The sequence below is a fragment of the Barbatula barbatula genome (genome assembly GCF_947034865.1).
Source record: "Barbatula barbatula genome assembly, chromosome: 8".
Lineage (NCBI taxonomy): Eukaryota > Metazoa > Chordata > Actinopteri > Cypriniformes > Nemacheilidae > Barbatula > Barbatula barbatula.
In genome coordinates this window covers 21,717,673-21,735,268 of record NC_136771.1, presented here as the reverse complement: position 1 = coordinate 21,735,268, position 17,596 = coordinate 21,717,673, and the positions used below count along the sequence as shown (strand labels likewise).

General features: G+C 38.0%; 2 protein-coding genes across 4 annotated transcripts; one reads left to right on the top strand and one right to left on the bottom strand.

Annotated features, from left to right (window-relative positions):
- The first annotated feature begins 1 nt into the window (after window position 1).
- tmod1 (tropomodulin 1) lies at window positions 2-8,738 on the top strand. 2 transcript variants are annotated; one of them, XM_079463309.1, is made up of 11 exons: window positions 2-286; window positions 765-968; window positions 2,140-2,296; window positions 2,432-2,551; window positions 3,757-3,846; window positions 4,595-4,725; window positions 4,831-4,938; window positions 5,631-5,774; window positions 6,265-6,409; window positions 6,549-6,654; window positions 7,222-8,738. In XM_079463309.1, the coding sequence occupies exons 2-11, from the start codon at window positions 852-854 to the stop codon at window positions 7,238-7,240; spliced, it is 1,137 nt and encodes a 378-aa protein (XP_079319435.1). In that variant the 5' UTR covers window positions 2-286; window positions 765-851; the 3' UTR covers window positions 7,241-8,738. The 2 variants fall into 2 exon arrangements, with proteins under 2 accessions (XP_079319435.1, XP_079319436.1); XM_079463310.1 differs by lacking the exon at window positions 6,549-6,654 and having other exon boundaries at window positions 16-286.
- Window positions 8,739-9,757: 1,019 nt separating this feature from the next.
- On the bottom strand, window positions 9,758-15,505 carry cplx2a (complexin 2a). Of its 2 annotated transcripts, none has more exons than XM_079463251.1 (4): window positions 15,183-15,505; window positions 14,407-14,506; window positions 11,308-11,486; window positions 9,758-10,882 (listed from the first exon to the last, which is right to left on the bottom strand). In XM_079463251.1, the coding sequence occupies exons 2-4, from the start codon at window positions 14,435-14,437 to the stop codon at window positions 10,691-10,693; spliced, it is 402 nt and encodes a 133-aa protein (XP_079319377.1). In that variant the 5' UTR covers window positions 14,438-14,506; window positions 15,183-15,505; the 3' UTR covers window positions 9,758-10,690. The 2 variants fall into 2 exon arrangements, with proteins under 2 accessions (XP_079319377.1, XP_079319378.1); XM_079463252.1 differs by having other exon boundaries at window positions 15,084-15,204.
- Window positions 15,506-17,596: the final 2,091 nt, after the last annotated feature.

The following is a 17,596-nucleotide window of genomic DNA, read 5'->3' as shown; positions in this document are numbered from 1 at the left end:
CGCGGGAGGCGGGGCGATGCTGCGCGCTTGTGGAAACTTCTTTGATCGCGACCGACAGCTGGACTTCACAAGTTGAAAGGAGGAGAGTGAAGTTACGAGTTTTAATGTCTTTGATTTCCTCTGCCGTGTCAAGCGTCCTTCGTATATGAACCGTGGACTCGACGAGTCGTTGTTGGAAGCAGGAGCACGTTTGTGTGAATTGGCGACTCCGAAAAGAAACCATATCTGGTCAAAGTATTCAGCTGTCACATGCGCTATATATAGTGCGGGATAAGCGCTGACTGAAGTAAGTGAGAATTATTGTCCCACCATAGGCTACTTGCACGCTTTCTTTTCCTCATCAGATACATAGAGCCACACCAAATGCACAGATTGTGTATAAATAGCACTGAAAACTTAGTTTTTACTGTATAGTGGTATTTTAATGTTGTGTTCAAATGAATTTGACTGATTTCACTTAAGTGTCTGATCTTGGTTTTAAGATCTTTAGTGCATTTCAGTTTCATAGACGCCAAGGACAATAGAAATCATCTACAGTTATCCCAGGCGTCTGTCAGGGTTTTGACATTTTCTTTCTTGGTTATATATTGTAGCTCTTGACAAAACTTGTCAAGTGTTATTTGTTGGCTATTTAAAATATTTCAAAACTTTTTTGCATACATTTTATTAGTAGGCTAATCATTAAAACGATGCAACAACACGGCACTTGGATTTCTTTCTTTCTAATGAAACGCTAAGCTTATATGTCTCGTGTCTTCAACCAGGTCCTGTGACCAGGGGCTCATCTGTTCCTGCCGGTCAGTCCTTTGTTTTTTTTCGTCTGTCCCCTCCTCCCTTTTATCTCGGTCGTCATGTACCGTAAGGAGATGGAGAAGTATCGGGATGTGGATGAGGACGAGCTCTTGCAGAATCTCAGCGAGGAAGATCTCCGAAGACTTGAAGATGAACTCGAAGAACTTGATCCTGATGTAAGAATCCTTCAAATATAAAGTGTTATTTTATCATCTCAAACAAACTCTAGAGCCCAAAGTAAGTTCTGGGTTCCATTTAAATTCAATGTTATGTTGAAATCTTTTTATATTCCCTTAATGAAAGCTATGTTGAACTTGTTTTTAATATTAATCCAATGATCTCATTTAAATATTTATTTTCTGTAATGGCGGCTCAACCATTTTATTAAACTAAACGCACGTCATATCATAAAAATCACCATAGCACTATGATGCACATAGTTTTATATACAACACCCTTTCAACAACACACGGTGTTGTTTTGCATTTTGGTATTTGATTCACTGGGGGTATTTACATTATTGTTTGTTTGATACGATTGTGTTGTGTATGGCGTTTGTTTAGTGTTGAGATGCTGTATCACATCTCTGTTTGTTTAAAGATGTTGGTGTTTTTTTGTTTTGTGTCACGCTGGACTCCATTTGATAAGGTTTTGTTGTTTTACACTGATGTTTCTTTAGTCTTTTAACTTAAGTGCAAAAACAACTAGTGCTACTGCCGTAAATTAAGTATTTGTTTTAAGGACATATTCAAGCACACAAGCAGAATACATGTCCAGAATCAGACAGGAGAGGAGTGAGAATTTCCAGAATTTCTGCTTCCAAACTGAGATGTTATGCCAGAGGTGCAGGTCGAGTTTACCATAAATAAACATCATTGCCCAAATGTTAATAGAACCCATGTTTCCTCAAGGACTAACCATTGCTGAACATTTAGCTGAAGAAATTCTCTTTTAAAACGAGACTTACGAGTCTGAGTGTCCTTCAACGAAGTGTTATCTGCACTAAGAATAAACGTTACTAAGGTGTCTGATAATGTGCTATTTGAAGTGCTGTGTTCTGGTTTCTGTCTCCAAATACAGTGTAATGTACATAGCCTATATGCATAAAAGAAAGTTAATACTGTGTATTTGTCATAATGGTCCATGTACACATTTCATTATAATACCGTGGTTATGGTATCAAAGTAATATAACATCGTGGGTCAAATGTTATAAAGGTAACACAATATAATATAAATAGCTGTCAGTGTTATATATTTATTTTCTATTATACTATTTTATTACTTTTAAATGTAATATTCTATTGCTTGATTTAATGCTGTAGTAAACGAACGATTTGGTTTCCAGAACGCCCTGTTGCCGGCAGGATTCAGACAGAAGGATCAAACAAAGAAAGCTCCAACCGGAATGTTCCAGAGAGATAACCTGCTCTCACACCTGGAGAAACAGGCCAAAGAACATCCAGACCGTGATGATCTTGTTCCCTTCACTGGCGAGAAGAGAGGTGAGGGTGAAGCTAAAAACAAGGATTATATTTTGTCAAGAAAAGTGACAAGGAAATGATCAACAACGTTGTTCTCTCTCTCTCTCTCTCTCTCTCTCTCTCTCTCTCTCTCACTCTGTGTATACATGTGTGCAGGAAAACCATGGGTGCCTAAGACAAACGTTGTTGATCCTATCCTGGAAGATGTCACACTGGAGCCTGAACTAGAAGAGGCGTTATCTAATGCTACTGACGCAGAACTTTGTGATATAGCAGGTACAATACAAACAACCACCCACCCGTCATCAATTAATAGGTGTTTTATGATATAAAGTATAACTGAAAAAAACCTTTTACAATGTTGCTTTTAACGTTGTATGTATTGCAATTTGAAGACCTCTTCTGACCTGATACTTGTTTCTTCTGTCATAACCTCACTTTTTTAATGCAAGATACAGCACCCTTCCTAATTTTAATAATACTTCATATTTAGCGAATCATCATTTAATTTATAATACCAATGACTAAAACATTATTCTCGCTTTGTATGTTTTTGTGTGTCTCACTGTGTGTCTGCCTCTTTAGTCATTTCCACTCAATTGTACACCCTTCATACTTCATTCTGTGTCTCCATCCTTTCTAAGCCGCGGATCAATCCAGTAGGTTTACTCCGTCTGCAACATTGCATGCCTTGCATTCAGTATTGATGGGGTATGTTCGCCATGTTTTGATTATTATGTACATTATGTCTGCATGATGATTTAAAGGGCTAGTTCACCTAAATATAAAAACGCATTTGGAACAACACAGGGGTGTGCAAAAGGAGTTTTTCCTAGAGGCGAACTGTCCCTTTAAATGTAAACTGCCTGTGCGAGTTATTGAGTCTCTTTTTACAACAATGACTCATCTATGTACTCTAAAGACGCATGGCTACCAAAAAAGGGGAAGAGCGGCTAAAAACAAACCCATTCAGCCCTCATCCACTTACGTACGCTCATTTAGCTGGATAGAAAGATTTCTCTAAAAACGAGGTCAGTTTTTTTCTGTCTTCTGGATCATGTTGCAGGATTTAAGGAGTCGGATCTGAACAGTCCGTGCTTCAGTACACAGGCAGGTGGGAAAGCGGTTACTTTAGTCTTTGGCCCCGGGTCAACAATCAGATACAACATACGAGACAGACCCATAAATTGTCCTGCATATGTTTTTATCTTCAAGGATTTTTGCAATACTTTGAAGTTCACAACACATTATTTTGCACAAACTTTGCATTCGACCATTTATTAGAACTCAACCCTTAAGACAAGTTGTTCAAAAGCAATCATAGACGGTTTAGTCACATAAACAAACATCTATCTAACATTACATGTGGACCCCAGGGGAAAATGATAATGCTAAAGAAGTCTTGAAGATGGCTTTTCTCTAATTCCTTTTTTAGACAAATTCTCTTGTCTAATTTGTCAAATATGTTTCTCTTTTTCTAGCTATTTTGGGCATGCACACATTGATGAGTAATCAGCAGTATTATGAAGCATTGGCCAGCAGTAACATTGTTAACAAACAAGGCTTAAACAGTAAGTAAAATTTTTTCACATTCATACTAGGGTGGTCACAATATAAGGGTAGTGACAATAACTGTGATATTAAAATGAATGAATATCGATTTTGTGTAAATGCTACACATTCAATATGGTAAAAACGTAAGCACTCATTTAAACTTTTGTTGTAGGAGCCACAGTGGTCTACAAAATCTCGCTATGCGATAATACCTCGATATAATGTCCACGGTACGGTATTTATTGCTACGTTTAAAATGACAAATGATAACTTGGAAACATGCCATTAGCATCCTCTTTTCTTTGTCCTCTAATCCTAACTGTTGCTTAGAGGTATGAAACAAATGCCAAATTTAAAGTCCAAGAAAAGACAAAATATCATAGGGTGAGCAATGATTTAAAGACGGTTTTCTGTAACTTTGATACAAATCCAGCAGATACCGTGATAATATCTGTATTGCCGAACAGTTGACCACGATAACCGTGTAGTGAAAACGTGATATTGTGATGGCCTAAATCCATTCACAATTGTTAGTCTTTTTATATTTTATGCTGATTGTTGACTATAATTTCAATGTATTTTTGTATAAATATTCATATGTATTTTTATTTCTATTTCTGTTATATTATAAATATGACGTGTTTAAATTGTGTTATGCATATTACTTTACTTATGATCAGCCTGGTTCTTGATATTATTATACTATATGAGACACTATATACACTGAAGTGCATTATTGGCTGTAATTCAGTGTTATATACACAGGTGTAATTCAGTGTGCTCAGTATAAACCAGTGCCAGATGAACAGCCCAATGACACAGATGTGGAGGAAACACTGCAGAGGATCAAGAGCAATGATCCAGATCTGACAGAGGTCAACTTAAACAACATTAAGGTGCTCTCTCTCTCATATGGTATTCACTCCCTTATTGTCTTCATTGCCTGTCCAGAAGTCCCACATGATATTATGTGTCTTTTCTCTTTTTCTGATGATCTATAGAATATTCCCATTCCAACTTTGAAAGCGTATGCTGACGCTCTTAAAGAGAACATAGCCGTGGAGCGCCTGAGCATCGTTGGTACTAGAAGTAATGATCCTGTAGCCTATGTGAGTTGTGCAGACACACTCCTTTTTGAATGCGTATGCAAAATGTCAAATTTCCTGTAATGGGTGGGTAATTCTATCAAAGCTTTTCGAGAACATGCGAAGGTTAGATTTCACTGTAATTAAAATAAAATAAATGTGAACTTCTGTAAGAAGGAAATCAAGCCTGTTTAAAGAACATCTGCATCGGTACGTTATGCTCATGGCAATAAAGTATATTTCCTCCCAATTGTTATTACAGTAATGTGAAAAAATCTGTTTATAAATGATTTGATTTATTACATCATTACAGTAACGACAGTCATCATTGAGAATGAGAACCGCAAACAAATAAAACATCCGGGCACATTACAGTTATGACAGTTATTGTAAGGATGAAAATGGCAAACAAATAAACCCTCCAAGCACATTACGGTAATGACAGTCATCATCGAGAATGAGAATTACAAACAAATAAAACATCCGGGCACATTACGGTAATGACAGTTGGTGGGAGGAAACATGCAAAAAATCGGCCAAAAGAAGCTTATGTTTCTATATGAAAAGTATATATATTCAACAACAAAAAAATATTGTACAAATATTCTAATTGATAATTTTATAGTAATTCGTTTCCTAATATTCTTGGGATTTTGGGGTGATGAGCTGGAAATAATGAGGGATTGAATGACATGTGATGTTGTCCTGTTCTCCAGGCCCTCGCAGACATGTTGACAGTGAACACCACTCTGAAAAGTCTGAATGTGGAGTCAAACTTCATCACCGGAGCTGGAATCCTTGCGCTCGTAGAATCTTTAAAATGCAACTCTACACTACAGGAGCTCAAGATCGACAATCAGGTAAAGTCACACACAGAGGTGTGAGCTGATAGCCGTGAGGTTGTGGGTGCTATCTGAAGGTGGAGGTGCTAACAAGGCAGTTTGTCTCTCAGACATCTGTCGGAATATAATGGTTTAAAATAATGAGTTAACACAAGAAACAAGCCAGCAGCTGTCACCCTGTAGCTCTAGACAGTTTTCACTGAGGTATGGGGGGGGGACAGGGCTGGGTCTGGGGGGGCATTTCTCTCCATATTTTCTTTGGACCCTTCCAATAATGTCTGGCTGACAATTAAAAAGTAGTTCTTTAAAATAAGCCGGAAATGACTTTTATTCCTATTTTGGAAAGTTAACCGGGGGTTATTCTGAAGTGAACTACTCCTTTAAATACTTCTTATTTCTATTTTCTATTAAATTATGATTTGTCAATTTAATCACAGATTTGTATTTTTATTATGCAAAGTGGAAAATATTTGCTTGACTTATATCTTTATATTGTGTATATGCACAGAGCCAGCCTCTGGGTAACAAGGTGGAAATGGAGATAGCTAAAATTTTGGAGAAGAACAGTACTCTGCTAAAGTTCGGGTACCACTTCACCCAACAGGGCCCACGCTTGCGCGGATCCAATGCCATGATGAACAACAACGACCAGGGTAAGAACTGCAAAAACACACACTAAGACACAAAGAATTGTCAAATGATGGTTGAGTGTTTGTTTAAAAGTGTGTGCATGAGTTCAGGGTGATTCTGAAACAAACAAATTGTGTGTACCCGGCATGTATGATTTTACAGCGCGCGTAGTTCGGTCGGACTCAGATGGCGCGATCATGTTTACTCTGTCGGTTCCCGAGCTGGAAAGAGCCTTCCATAGAAAGTTCAAGTTCTCGACAAAACCCAAGTAAACCATATCTTGCCCTCCATCTGTCGCTCTTAGTTCCTCCTGCTGGCTTTTCAGTCTTATTCAAGTCTCACGCAGCACATGAGATATTTAGCAAATTTAGGAACAGCTTTGGATATTTTTGAGTTTGCAGAATGCTCCACTTTGCTATTTCTCCACTCCAGCATGTTTCTCTTTTTGAGAGAGAACTTTTGCAATCCAAAATCTCTTTGTCTGCTTGTTTTCTTGGTTGTCAGTCTGTTGCTTCTTTCGAATGGCTGTCTGATGTTTTGTCTCCTGGTTTTCATGTTTCTTCACTAAGAGCTCTTCTAGGCATTTCCATATTGTTTTGAGAATTTTCAAGCTTTCAAAATGACATAAAAACCCACAAAAAAGGGGTTTGTGTGAGTCATGCACTATCTTCTCATTCTTCTGAATGCTTTCAGACTTTGTAGCTTCAATTGGATGAACTATTCCTTTAAATGCAATTTTCTTGTATTTCTTTATAAATGTTTCATATTGTCTTAAATAAATTGGCATATTTTATTGTTCTTTATATAGTGATAGCTTTTTTGTTTTTGTGTGTAGTAAGAAAGAGAAGGCTTGAAGGAGGACCCATCTTCCCTAAGTGTCGGACAAACATGTAGCCGCAGCAGCAGGAAGCCATCTACGGCATGGGACCGGTGCCAGCCTACATCCCATCCTATCGCATCTCATCCCATATCCTCCATCCGTTTCTGTCTCTTTCATGGATACAGTTAAACAGGGCTTCGCTATTTCTCCTCTGACATCCATCCCACATAGTCAAATACACTGTCTTAGACCTTCTTCACCAATCTATAGGAACCTTTAACCCCTGGAAACATGTAAGGTACCACCATATGTTTACCGTTCACACCGTAACTCATGGTGGAGTGCTTTAAAAAAAAATCCAACCACGTGCCATAACATTAGCAGAGAAAAATCACCTACCAGTGTCGATGAAAATGAGGCTCCATTTTTCAAATGGTACCCGGCTGACCTGTTTTTCTTACTGTAAACAGTTTGACCCCAAAGCCAGGCGTTGCCTTGGTGTGTTGGTTTTAACAGCATTGTCTAGACGTAGACCTGACCGACTGCCTTTTCTGGGGTAGTTTGAATTCACCGTATTGGTTGTACTCACACAAACACACACATTGCATAGAGGCATGTTGTTAATGTTTGATTTTGCGTTATTCTGTATGTTTGACATGTTCTGATGTGTGACTTCTACAAGTACAAACCATATTTTGTTACATTGACTCCTAAAAGTTGCATTTATGCTGTTTTGATTAGGCATTCCTATTTAGCTGCCGATCACATGACCTGCACAGTCTGCACTCCCATTGGTGGTTGCACATTTGGATGAAGAATTGTTTCCTCACCTGTGGTCTCGGTTGTCTCACCAGATCTCCTCAAAAATAAATAACTTCTAGTTGCAGGTGAATCTTTTTAAAACTCACAGCGCAAAGTATTAGCCCCACTACCGTATATTTAGGTGATTATTTATTTTAGTACATTAGATGTTACGTGTTTGAGGAAGAATAGCATTTTTCCAAAGTGAGGTCAAGCAATTTCAGTTTGCACAATTAGCAATATACATTTTTTGTGTGTCTTGATGTTTTATGTACTAACTGTCTTGCTGTATAATGGCTTATAAAAAATGAATGTAATAGATATATAACATCTTTACAATGGACTTCCCCCCCCCATACACATTTCTTACTTTAGATTGCTAATCAAAACACATCAAATCAGAAAACTGAATGCATTGTATGCCAATTCTCACAAAGACGTCTCTGCCTTGGATGCATAAAGAAAATGACAACAATTTCATTTGTCCAAGATGTTTGATCAGACCTTGCATTTCCAGAAGAATTAGTATGTTTAATGGATGACAATACAACATTCTGCTGGTGAAAGCAAAAAACATTTTCAGTTGTTTTTCCATCTTTGGAAAATTGTTGAATGTCTTGCTCTGTGGATTGGAAGCAGGCCCATAGAGTGCCGAGGCTGGCGATGCGTATCTTTTGATGTGCAACTTACTGTGTTTTATTGAGTAAATAAAGATTGAAACTTTTGTGTGGAAACTGCTGCTTTGACCACATTAATAGACATTGATACAATTCAAATATTCATCATATTTATGCATTGTGTTACTAGATGCTAAACAGTAATTTTGTTGAGATTTTTAACAAAATAAATATGTATTGATAAATTATAATAATAACTTTTGTTTTAAATGTTTATAAACCACTAAGATTACAAGCATAGTAAAATGCCTGGCCAGGCGCGTGCGTCCGATGAAACCATAAATACATTTATTTTAAATGACTAAACATTCTATTACAGTGACATGCAATAGTGTATATAAACTGTTGCATTAGAAAACATTCTGTTAGAAAACATACACAGAGTATAAATAGGCCGCCTTGTTGGAAGAGACTTTTTGCACTAGCTCTGCCCACCAATATGAGATTGGAATAATTGAGATTGGGGTTCTAATCTATCTCTCGCTGAAAACACACTTTTACCTTTTTCTATCAAATTACAGATAATAAAAGCATTTGTTTTCATTAAAACAGATTTAAGACATTTTTATTCATAGATTTTAGGTTTAGGGTAAGGTTAGAGGGGGAGGGCTTTAATATCTCAATACGTTGCCATAATTTTTATAAATTTGATAACTGTAATGATTAACACTCTATTATTATTGCATAATGTTTAATGCAAAACAACACGGGGGTGCAAATAGTAACGTTATATGCCACTTTTTATAAGTAAATAGCATTTTACTACTCAATCCAAAGAAAATTTGGTTAGTGTAAATAGCATATCGCTAAGAAATGCTGCTATTTTCACCTAGTGTAAACAGAACCTATTGCTATTTACACTTAGTTCAAATAGCCTCTACCTTTAAAATATGTCAGTAGAAGCTTTATTCAGTTTAGACATCGCTATCATTTATTTTAGCCTTGTACTAGTTTTAAACCCTGTAACACCCACAGTGTGTTAATAATCACACATAATGTGTTAAAATTCCATAACACAAAAAAGGAACATTTTGAGAGTGTACTATATTCACAATAAAAAAAACACAGATGTTAGATATGTGAGATTGGTTTATTACAGTGCCATACTCATCAGCTCTTGAGACAGATCACATTTCATCCCTTCTTAAACCATCCCATCCATTCATACGCTAATGGTTTTATTTCTGGTTTTACTGCAAGCCAAGCAAACAGAATATGTTATTATTGCTGAATGTTCTGGATCAATCACAATTCCTCATGGGTCTAGACCAAAGAAATGACAGTCCCGTCAAACGCGCCAAGCGCCTCCGTCCCTGTGAAACTGAGTTTGATCTTCGAATTGAAAATTGCACGTTCCCTCTTTATACTTCCGATAAATTCAGGATCGGTTTTAAAGCACAAAAACAGAGGCGTGAGAATGCGTCTCTCTCAGCGACACTGTTAAACTGAATTGAGGCATTAAATGTTCCAGGCTGACGCTATTATAGTGCATGAATCGAGTCGCCAGAATCAACTAAGAAATGTACAAAGGTAGTTGTCAGTTAGCTTACAGCATGGGAAAATGTTATTGCAATCTTTCCAACGACGAAACACGATGAGCACATAAATACTATGGAGACATGCAATGTGTTCAACAAGGTTAACATTTTTTACTTTATATCGAATGCAAAGTGAACGTGGAAAACCGTATCGACCAATGATACAAAACAGTGGAATAGACACACGACAGACACAATTCATGCATATATATTGCTGTTTAAGTATTGATTAAGAAACTGCAGATGATTCAGGTTTCCCAGTAAAGATAAAATATGGCTTATATTCTGATATTTAACCTCTCTCGCTTGATTGATCTGTCACTAATATCTAAAGCTCTCCTCGAATCGAAATGTGTGAAAGGTGAATGGATTACTCAGGTGTACCGTAATTTGCCTTAGTGTGCTCCCTTTCTCTCGGTCGGTACACACTTAAATAATATCTAGCGACATGTGCTCAAGATCGGAGTATTACTTCCTCAGCATGTCCTGCAGTGGGCCGGGTAGATACTTCATCATCGTATCCATAATGTTTTCTTCCTCGTCCTCGTCGCCGCAGCCGGATGGTACCGCCTTTTTTGGACGGGTCAGACTGCCTTCGCTTGCTTGCTCCATAGCCGCCTGTGCCTCGGCTTCTGCCTCCTCTCGTTTCTTAATGCCGTACTGATGCGAGAAACCAAAACAGAGAGAACACCATCAACAACTGAAAAGCTATAGAAATTTGAATGTTTCAACAAAAGCCATCGGCTGTTTTCATTACAACCATTACAAACGTTCTTTATGTGTTTCGGGCCTTATTCCAGTTTGATTTAATGGTGTTCCATTAGTTACATCCACCAGATAACAATCCACTTATAGAATCCAATACATCATCATAGACCCACAGAGACCAGTACAGTTTTTTAAAACCAATGCAATGAAATCTATTAGAATGAGTGTGAGTGTTTCTGTGATTTTTAAGCAGGGCTATAGCAATAGTATCAAAAGTTAATGTGCCCTAATTTCTTTGCACATACCAAATGGATTTAAACTGTTGCTTGAAGAAATTACAAACGTGATGGAAACCATGTTCACTGACGCTGACTTACCTTATCTCTGATGCCTTGTCTTATGTTTTCCCGCTCTGCCTCCATCTTGGCGTGTTTGGCCTTCCTCTCATCCTCCTCCTGTCGCAGAGCTTCCTGCCTCTGCTCTTCTTTCTCTTTTTCTGCTTCAGGGTCTTTTTCCTCATCTCCCCCCATCATTTTACCTACATCGGGGGGACCTCCTTCGGATTGAAAAGGAGGTATTAAATACATACAGTATACATTACAAACAAATATGTTATTTAAACTGGAAATGAAAAATTCAGGGCATATCCTGGTTATGATTTTCAGATGATATAGATGTATGCATCGTACATAAAATACAAATATTTTTTTTTTAAATTGCATTTCATTTGTTCATTTTTGCATTAGTTATAGTAATAGAGCAATAATGTGTAATTTACATTTTATGTCTTCAGAATTTAAGAGTAGTGACTTATTGGGCATGTAGCACCCTGTCTTTAAAATCCCAGGCAAAAGCAGTTTTTCTGAACGTATATGGTTTTATATGGTTTATAACTGGTCTGAGCATTGTGATAAGCAGGTCCAAATTGGTCTAAATGATCGAAACATCAGCGATTAGGTCAAGAAGACGTCAAATGCGATGTTCTATAACCAAGCACCACGAAAAATATGTAAAAACTTTAAACATACGTAAAATTAGACTAAAAATCTGACAACGTGTCTACACCGGACATGGCACGATGTGACACGCGGCTTGTTCTAATGAGATTGTCGTGTCACGCCGCAGTCCAGTGCGGACAAAATTATAATGGGTTCCAATACGTTCTATTGTCTCTTGTCACATCGCGCCGTGTCAGGTGTAGACACGGTGTGAAAGATGTATTTGTTGGGTAGTACATTTAAATATTGGTAAAAAATATTTGCAAGAAATGTATAAAAAGTGACCAGAAAACAAGAGAAGTCTGATATTATTGGAAAAAGAGACCATAGAAATAATACATTCAAGGCCTGAGTGGCAGCTTCAACCGAGCAGATCAAGTGACCTAGAGGCATACAGACAAATCCCAGAACATCAGGGGAAAATGGGTAGAAATGTCAGTGAAGAATTTATCCAACCACAGCAAGAAATCCAATCCAAGGGATTAAGAATCTCCGTGGGAACAGGCATACTTTACTGACTGGTCACAAAGCTATATCTGGAAAGATGTGCCTTAACTGGCTTCCAATAAGACACAAGGGCGAATTTTGGGCATTCTGCTGCCAGAAGCATCAACCTTTGGATTATTCAAACTCACAAAATGTCATGAAAACTGTTACATTCTGAAACCTCCTTCTTTAGTGAAAAGTGAATGATAGGTAAATGCGATTTCACCATCATGTTCCTGGATCAACACTGGTTCTGGAACAACGTATGTATCAAAACCATTGTAGGAATAATAAGATGATACATTTTCTATAGACCAACTGAGCGGAAAAAAATCCTGTTTATCTTGTTTTCCTGAGACCTTCATCTTTTAGGTTCCAAGGTCTAATTTAACACCAATACAATAAAGATTTAACTAATTTAACACCAATACAATAAAAAAAATATTTAGTCTATTCTGTCCTTGACTTTGAAAGTTTTGGTGCTTAAATTTCAGTACCAAGGACAGCGTTGTGAAAAAAGCACCAGATTCAAACAACAAAACTTGCCAGTGTAGTTTTCTTCAAAGCGGCGCATATGGCGCATTTTAAGTCTTTGATCATTGACTATTAATCTGCTTTGAGGTTTGTGTTTTGCATATTAAAATATTTCGTCTGAGGAAGGTCAGGTGCTCTTAATGCTCTTCTCTGCTGCAGTCAGCTGTTTTGTGGTGCAGCTCCACAGCGAAACACACTCTGACTTGAGTATGAAAGCACATATTTGAACAGCACAGCTTTAGGGTTATTAACACAACATCACTTCACACACAGAAGGTGAATTAAATCAAATAAAATCGCACAAAAGTATTACTATTTATAGGTATGCGTTTAGGTTAAATAATAATTTTTGATCATCTAAAGATTTGTTTTATAAATACTGTTTCTATTTGCATTTATTTGCAGAAAAGGAAAACTGGAGAAACGAGTCGAAATAACAGAAAAGATGCTCTGTATTTTTTCGGCTATCAAACTGCAAAGAAAACAAGTTTATATTCACACAACAGTAATATGTGTACATGTTTTTAGGAAAAGTTATAAAAATGTGATAACCTTGATTTTCATAACAGTTTCCATTGTGTCTTGGATTGCTGTCTGTCTTTCACACTGGATGACATTATGTCACTCCTGAGGTTTGATTTTGTTGAAATTCAACAAACACTGGACTGGAAACGCCACGATATATCTGGAATTGTTGATTATGACATGAACATTTGGAATGGTCCTTTATTTTTTTCATTGGCTGTATATATAATAAACTATAACTATGATGACTAACTAGTATTTTTTTTAATGAATCAGCTTTATTCCTAAACTTGCAGGTTTTTGGATATACCAAAACAACCTCAACTGGTAGAAGCCCTAGATAATGGTGCTACCACCAAGGTTACCAGTGAATGCACATATAATCATAAAATGTATATCTTAAGTACACTATAAATTGCTTTGGATTATAGAATCTACCATCAATGTAAATATATATATATCCCTAACACGACCCAATTCTGTGAAAAATTACACTTGTCCCTACAGCCAATCCGAAAACTCGCCAATGGCATATGGTCTCTGGTGTTTGAAATTGGTTTCATATATTTGTGGTTCTGCTAGTGGCGCAGAAATCCCTCACAGCAGATGTAATTCCTTTAATGTGAACATCATCCTTCCGTAGCCTTTGATGAATAACGTGGATGAATGTCATAAAACATACGGGCCACCAGCAGCACTGCGCTGAAAGCAGCTGACTCAGAAGAATAATAATGTCTCCGGTACGATCTACTGCACACGGGAGTTGCCAAACGCCGTCTAGTGTTGCTTTTAGACAGTAGCAAGCCGTTCTCCTCGGTGCATAAAGTTTAACACCCAACGATCCCAGAGAGCGCGCACACGTGACCGCTGCTGCAGCACTGGAGCTCTGACTCAAGTCTTTCACTGTAACTTCTAATCCGTATGTGCACTTACCTCCCATAGCTGCCTTTAGCAAGAAATTCATGATGGCTTTTCAAAGGTTCTCCTCTTTGTGCTTCCGATTTATGCGAGCAGAGATCCTTTACTGTCAGATCTGTGAAGAAATAAACCTCAGTCAATAAAAATGTAGACTGACTCTATCTCTAAATAAAAAACACACACTGTTGTTTGTATAAAGCAACGATGGGAAAGAAACTGATGAGATTAGCTTCGTAGACCATGCATAACTTCATCACAACGCTTTGTCCTTCAGCGCTCACAAGGTGCAATGTGAAAGCACGTTTTGCATAGGCAATGCCCTTCAGTGTTCCCTCTCCTTCGCGATCGAGAATTACAAAACAAAATGCACATCTTACACAGCGACAATTTCCTCAAATCCTTCCGTGCAACTGATATCGACCATCGGGCTCTCACACTAGCAATCGAAATGTGCTGATCTCATTCGTTTGCTTTGCGTAACCTGCCCGTCACCGTAGTAAGACGCGTATTTTACATTGAAAATATACCTTTCAACTTCCGGAGGTCAGAGATCCGAACTTTGCACCGTTGACTTCTCTATTACTGGGTCTGCCGGACCTACCCTCTCCCTTCGGCCCAAGCTTGCTATAAGGGTCCCAACAAAATGTTTTTGTGAGAGCAATCGTTCGACCCCGGTTGTCTTGGTGCATTACCTTAGTTGAACCCCCGTCGCCAAGGCTCAGCAGCACGCAAGCCAATTTCAGCACCACCTTCAACGGACAGCGACGTGAAACGAAATGGGATTCACGTACCTGATCGAACGCGGCGAGGAATCGTGCGGATGTGGAAGTTGACGTGGGCCGGTTGTTACGGATACGTGTTAGTAGCCCACTACGAGCATCCCTGAATCTTCGAGCGACTATTCCTGCTCGCCTAGCGCCTGTCAGTGTGTCGATCTGGGGAACTGCAACCGGAACGCAAGACGCTCAAAGCCCAGCTCATCACACGCAACCCTTTTCCATCAAAAACATCCCACGTACACGGCAAGAGAGACACAGTCTAGTAAGTCAGGTTTTACCAGGTGATTGCTATGCGATTCTGTTGTAGGCTTCATGTAACAGATGCTGTCAGACCTGAGGAATGAAGGATGGAAGGACCTTCACCCTCTCGATTTAAGCGTCATGGTCTTTAAATGAAAATGCTGAATCAGGATTTATGGCTCGTACTGGGTTTGCCATCGACAGGTACAGATTATACACAATAGCCATGGGCCGAACATTTTTCTCTTTTAAATATTAAACACATTGAACATGTTTTCTAAGGTATAGCATATTCTTCTAAATGAACGTGTTCATGAATATGTTATGTTTCCGTTGAAAATGAAGACAGCTTGGTTGTCAAACTTTAATAGATGTTAATGGTTATAACTACACCCAGATGAAGGGCTTTCCCATCGTTCGTTGTCTTCTCTTCTTGATGTTTGAAAAAATTCAATAAAACAATATTTAAAAAGGAAAACATGAACATACATATCCATAAAATCAGATTTAAAGGAATCTATTGTCCAAATCTGTTTGGGAGCCACTGTATGCTTTGTTAATGTGACAATACCCATTTCCAGTTCCATAATCTAAAAATATTGACTCAAATAGTCAATTTTTATAAATCACAATAAGTGCCCATGCATTGACTAATTCGATCTATGTGAAACTGTTACCCTTCCACCCACAAAAAAAAGAAAAACGACACAAAGAGAAAGACTAGCATACACTTTGAAACGTGAGTTGGTAGTTAGCAAGTGCTTTTTTAAGGGATAGTTCACCCAAAAATGCAAATTCTGACATAAATTACTCACCCTCAAGTTGTCTAAATGGTTCCACAAAGAACCCTTAACATCTGAAGAACTTTCTATTTTACAAAGGCCAAAACGGTTCTTTAGATTACGAAAAGATAAGGAAGAGAATGGTTTGGTTTGTTGAACCCAAAATAGTTATTCTATGACATCGCTGTGAAGAACCTTTTCAAAACCTTTTTTGGTTAAAGTCCCTGTGACCGGAAGTGCCGATCATTTTTATTTCCGTATTTTGATGCATTTCCAAGTGAAATGTAATTTTGAATGAGAAAAAAAGTGGCTTTGTGTGGCTTTCGTCTTTCTCTGCGATTTGATTGGATGTCTAAAAACAGCCGTTGCATTTTGAAATGGAACTGGCAGCAGATTGACAGTTGAAGGGGAGGAGTTAACAGGTGCTCCGCCCAAGCCGTCAAACATACATCATCAAAGACGGATAGTCATAACAGGACAGAAGTGCATTTTCAGACTTTAACTAAAGATTACGAGGGCACCCGATTTAAAAAAAAAGAGAACGACCCACATGGAAAAACTATTTGCAATAAAAGCTGCAATATTTCATGAAAAAATAACCATTGCTATTTTTTATTTCACTGGGACTTTAAGAGTGTATTTAATTTTTTCACTATAGTAGTCAATGATGTCCCAGAACTGAAAATTGCTAACATTCTTCCTAATATCTTCCTCTGTGTTTATCAGAACAAAGTAATTTATACAGGTATGAAATGAACTTGAGGGTGAGTAAATGATGACAGAGTTCCTTTTAACAGAAATCACTTTAAAGTGCTGAGATTCACAGTAACACGCATTGTAATGTACATAATATGCATTATTTGAGCATATTGAAATGAATATTACAGATTCAATGTGTTTATTCACAAATCTGTCTAGTAAGAACCAACACTCAGTGGCATTGGCAGACATGGTCATTGTGGACACATCACATGATTCACATGCTCCCTCACGCTCAGGATAACGCTGCACTGCGCCAAGGTTCTCCATAACACCTTCCTGTTGATGTATTGCTTTAACAGGGCGGATGCAACTGGAGGCCACTGAGACATAAAACAGGATTGATATTCCACTACCCGCTCTCTCTCTCTCTTGGAGAAAATGCTGAAGAAATGTATAGCAGAATAATACTGTATATAAAAAGTAGTATTTTCTTTTTTGATAAGCAGCCCTCCACTTCTCTTCAGTTCCATTTTCACCAACTGTATTCATCTCGCCAGTTTTATATTACATCACCGTGAACAGAAAGGGCCTTAAAAATGATCACTTGTATTGATTACGAAGGCAGATCAATATCGGAGGACCACGAGGAGAGAGAGAGAGAGCAATAGGGAGTAAGAAAGCGAGAGAATGTTTTATGGCCCT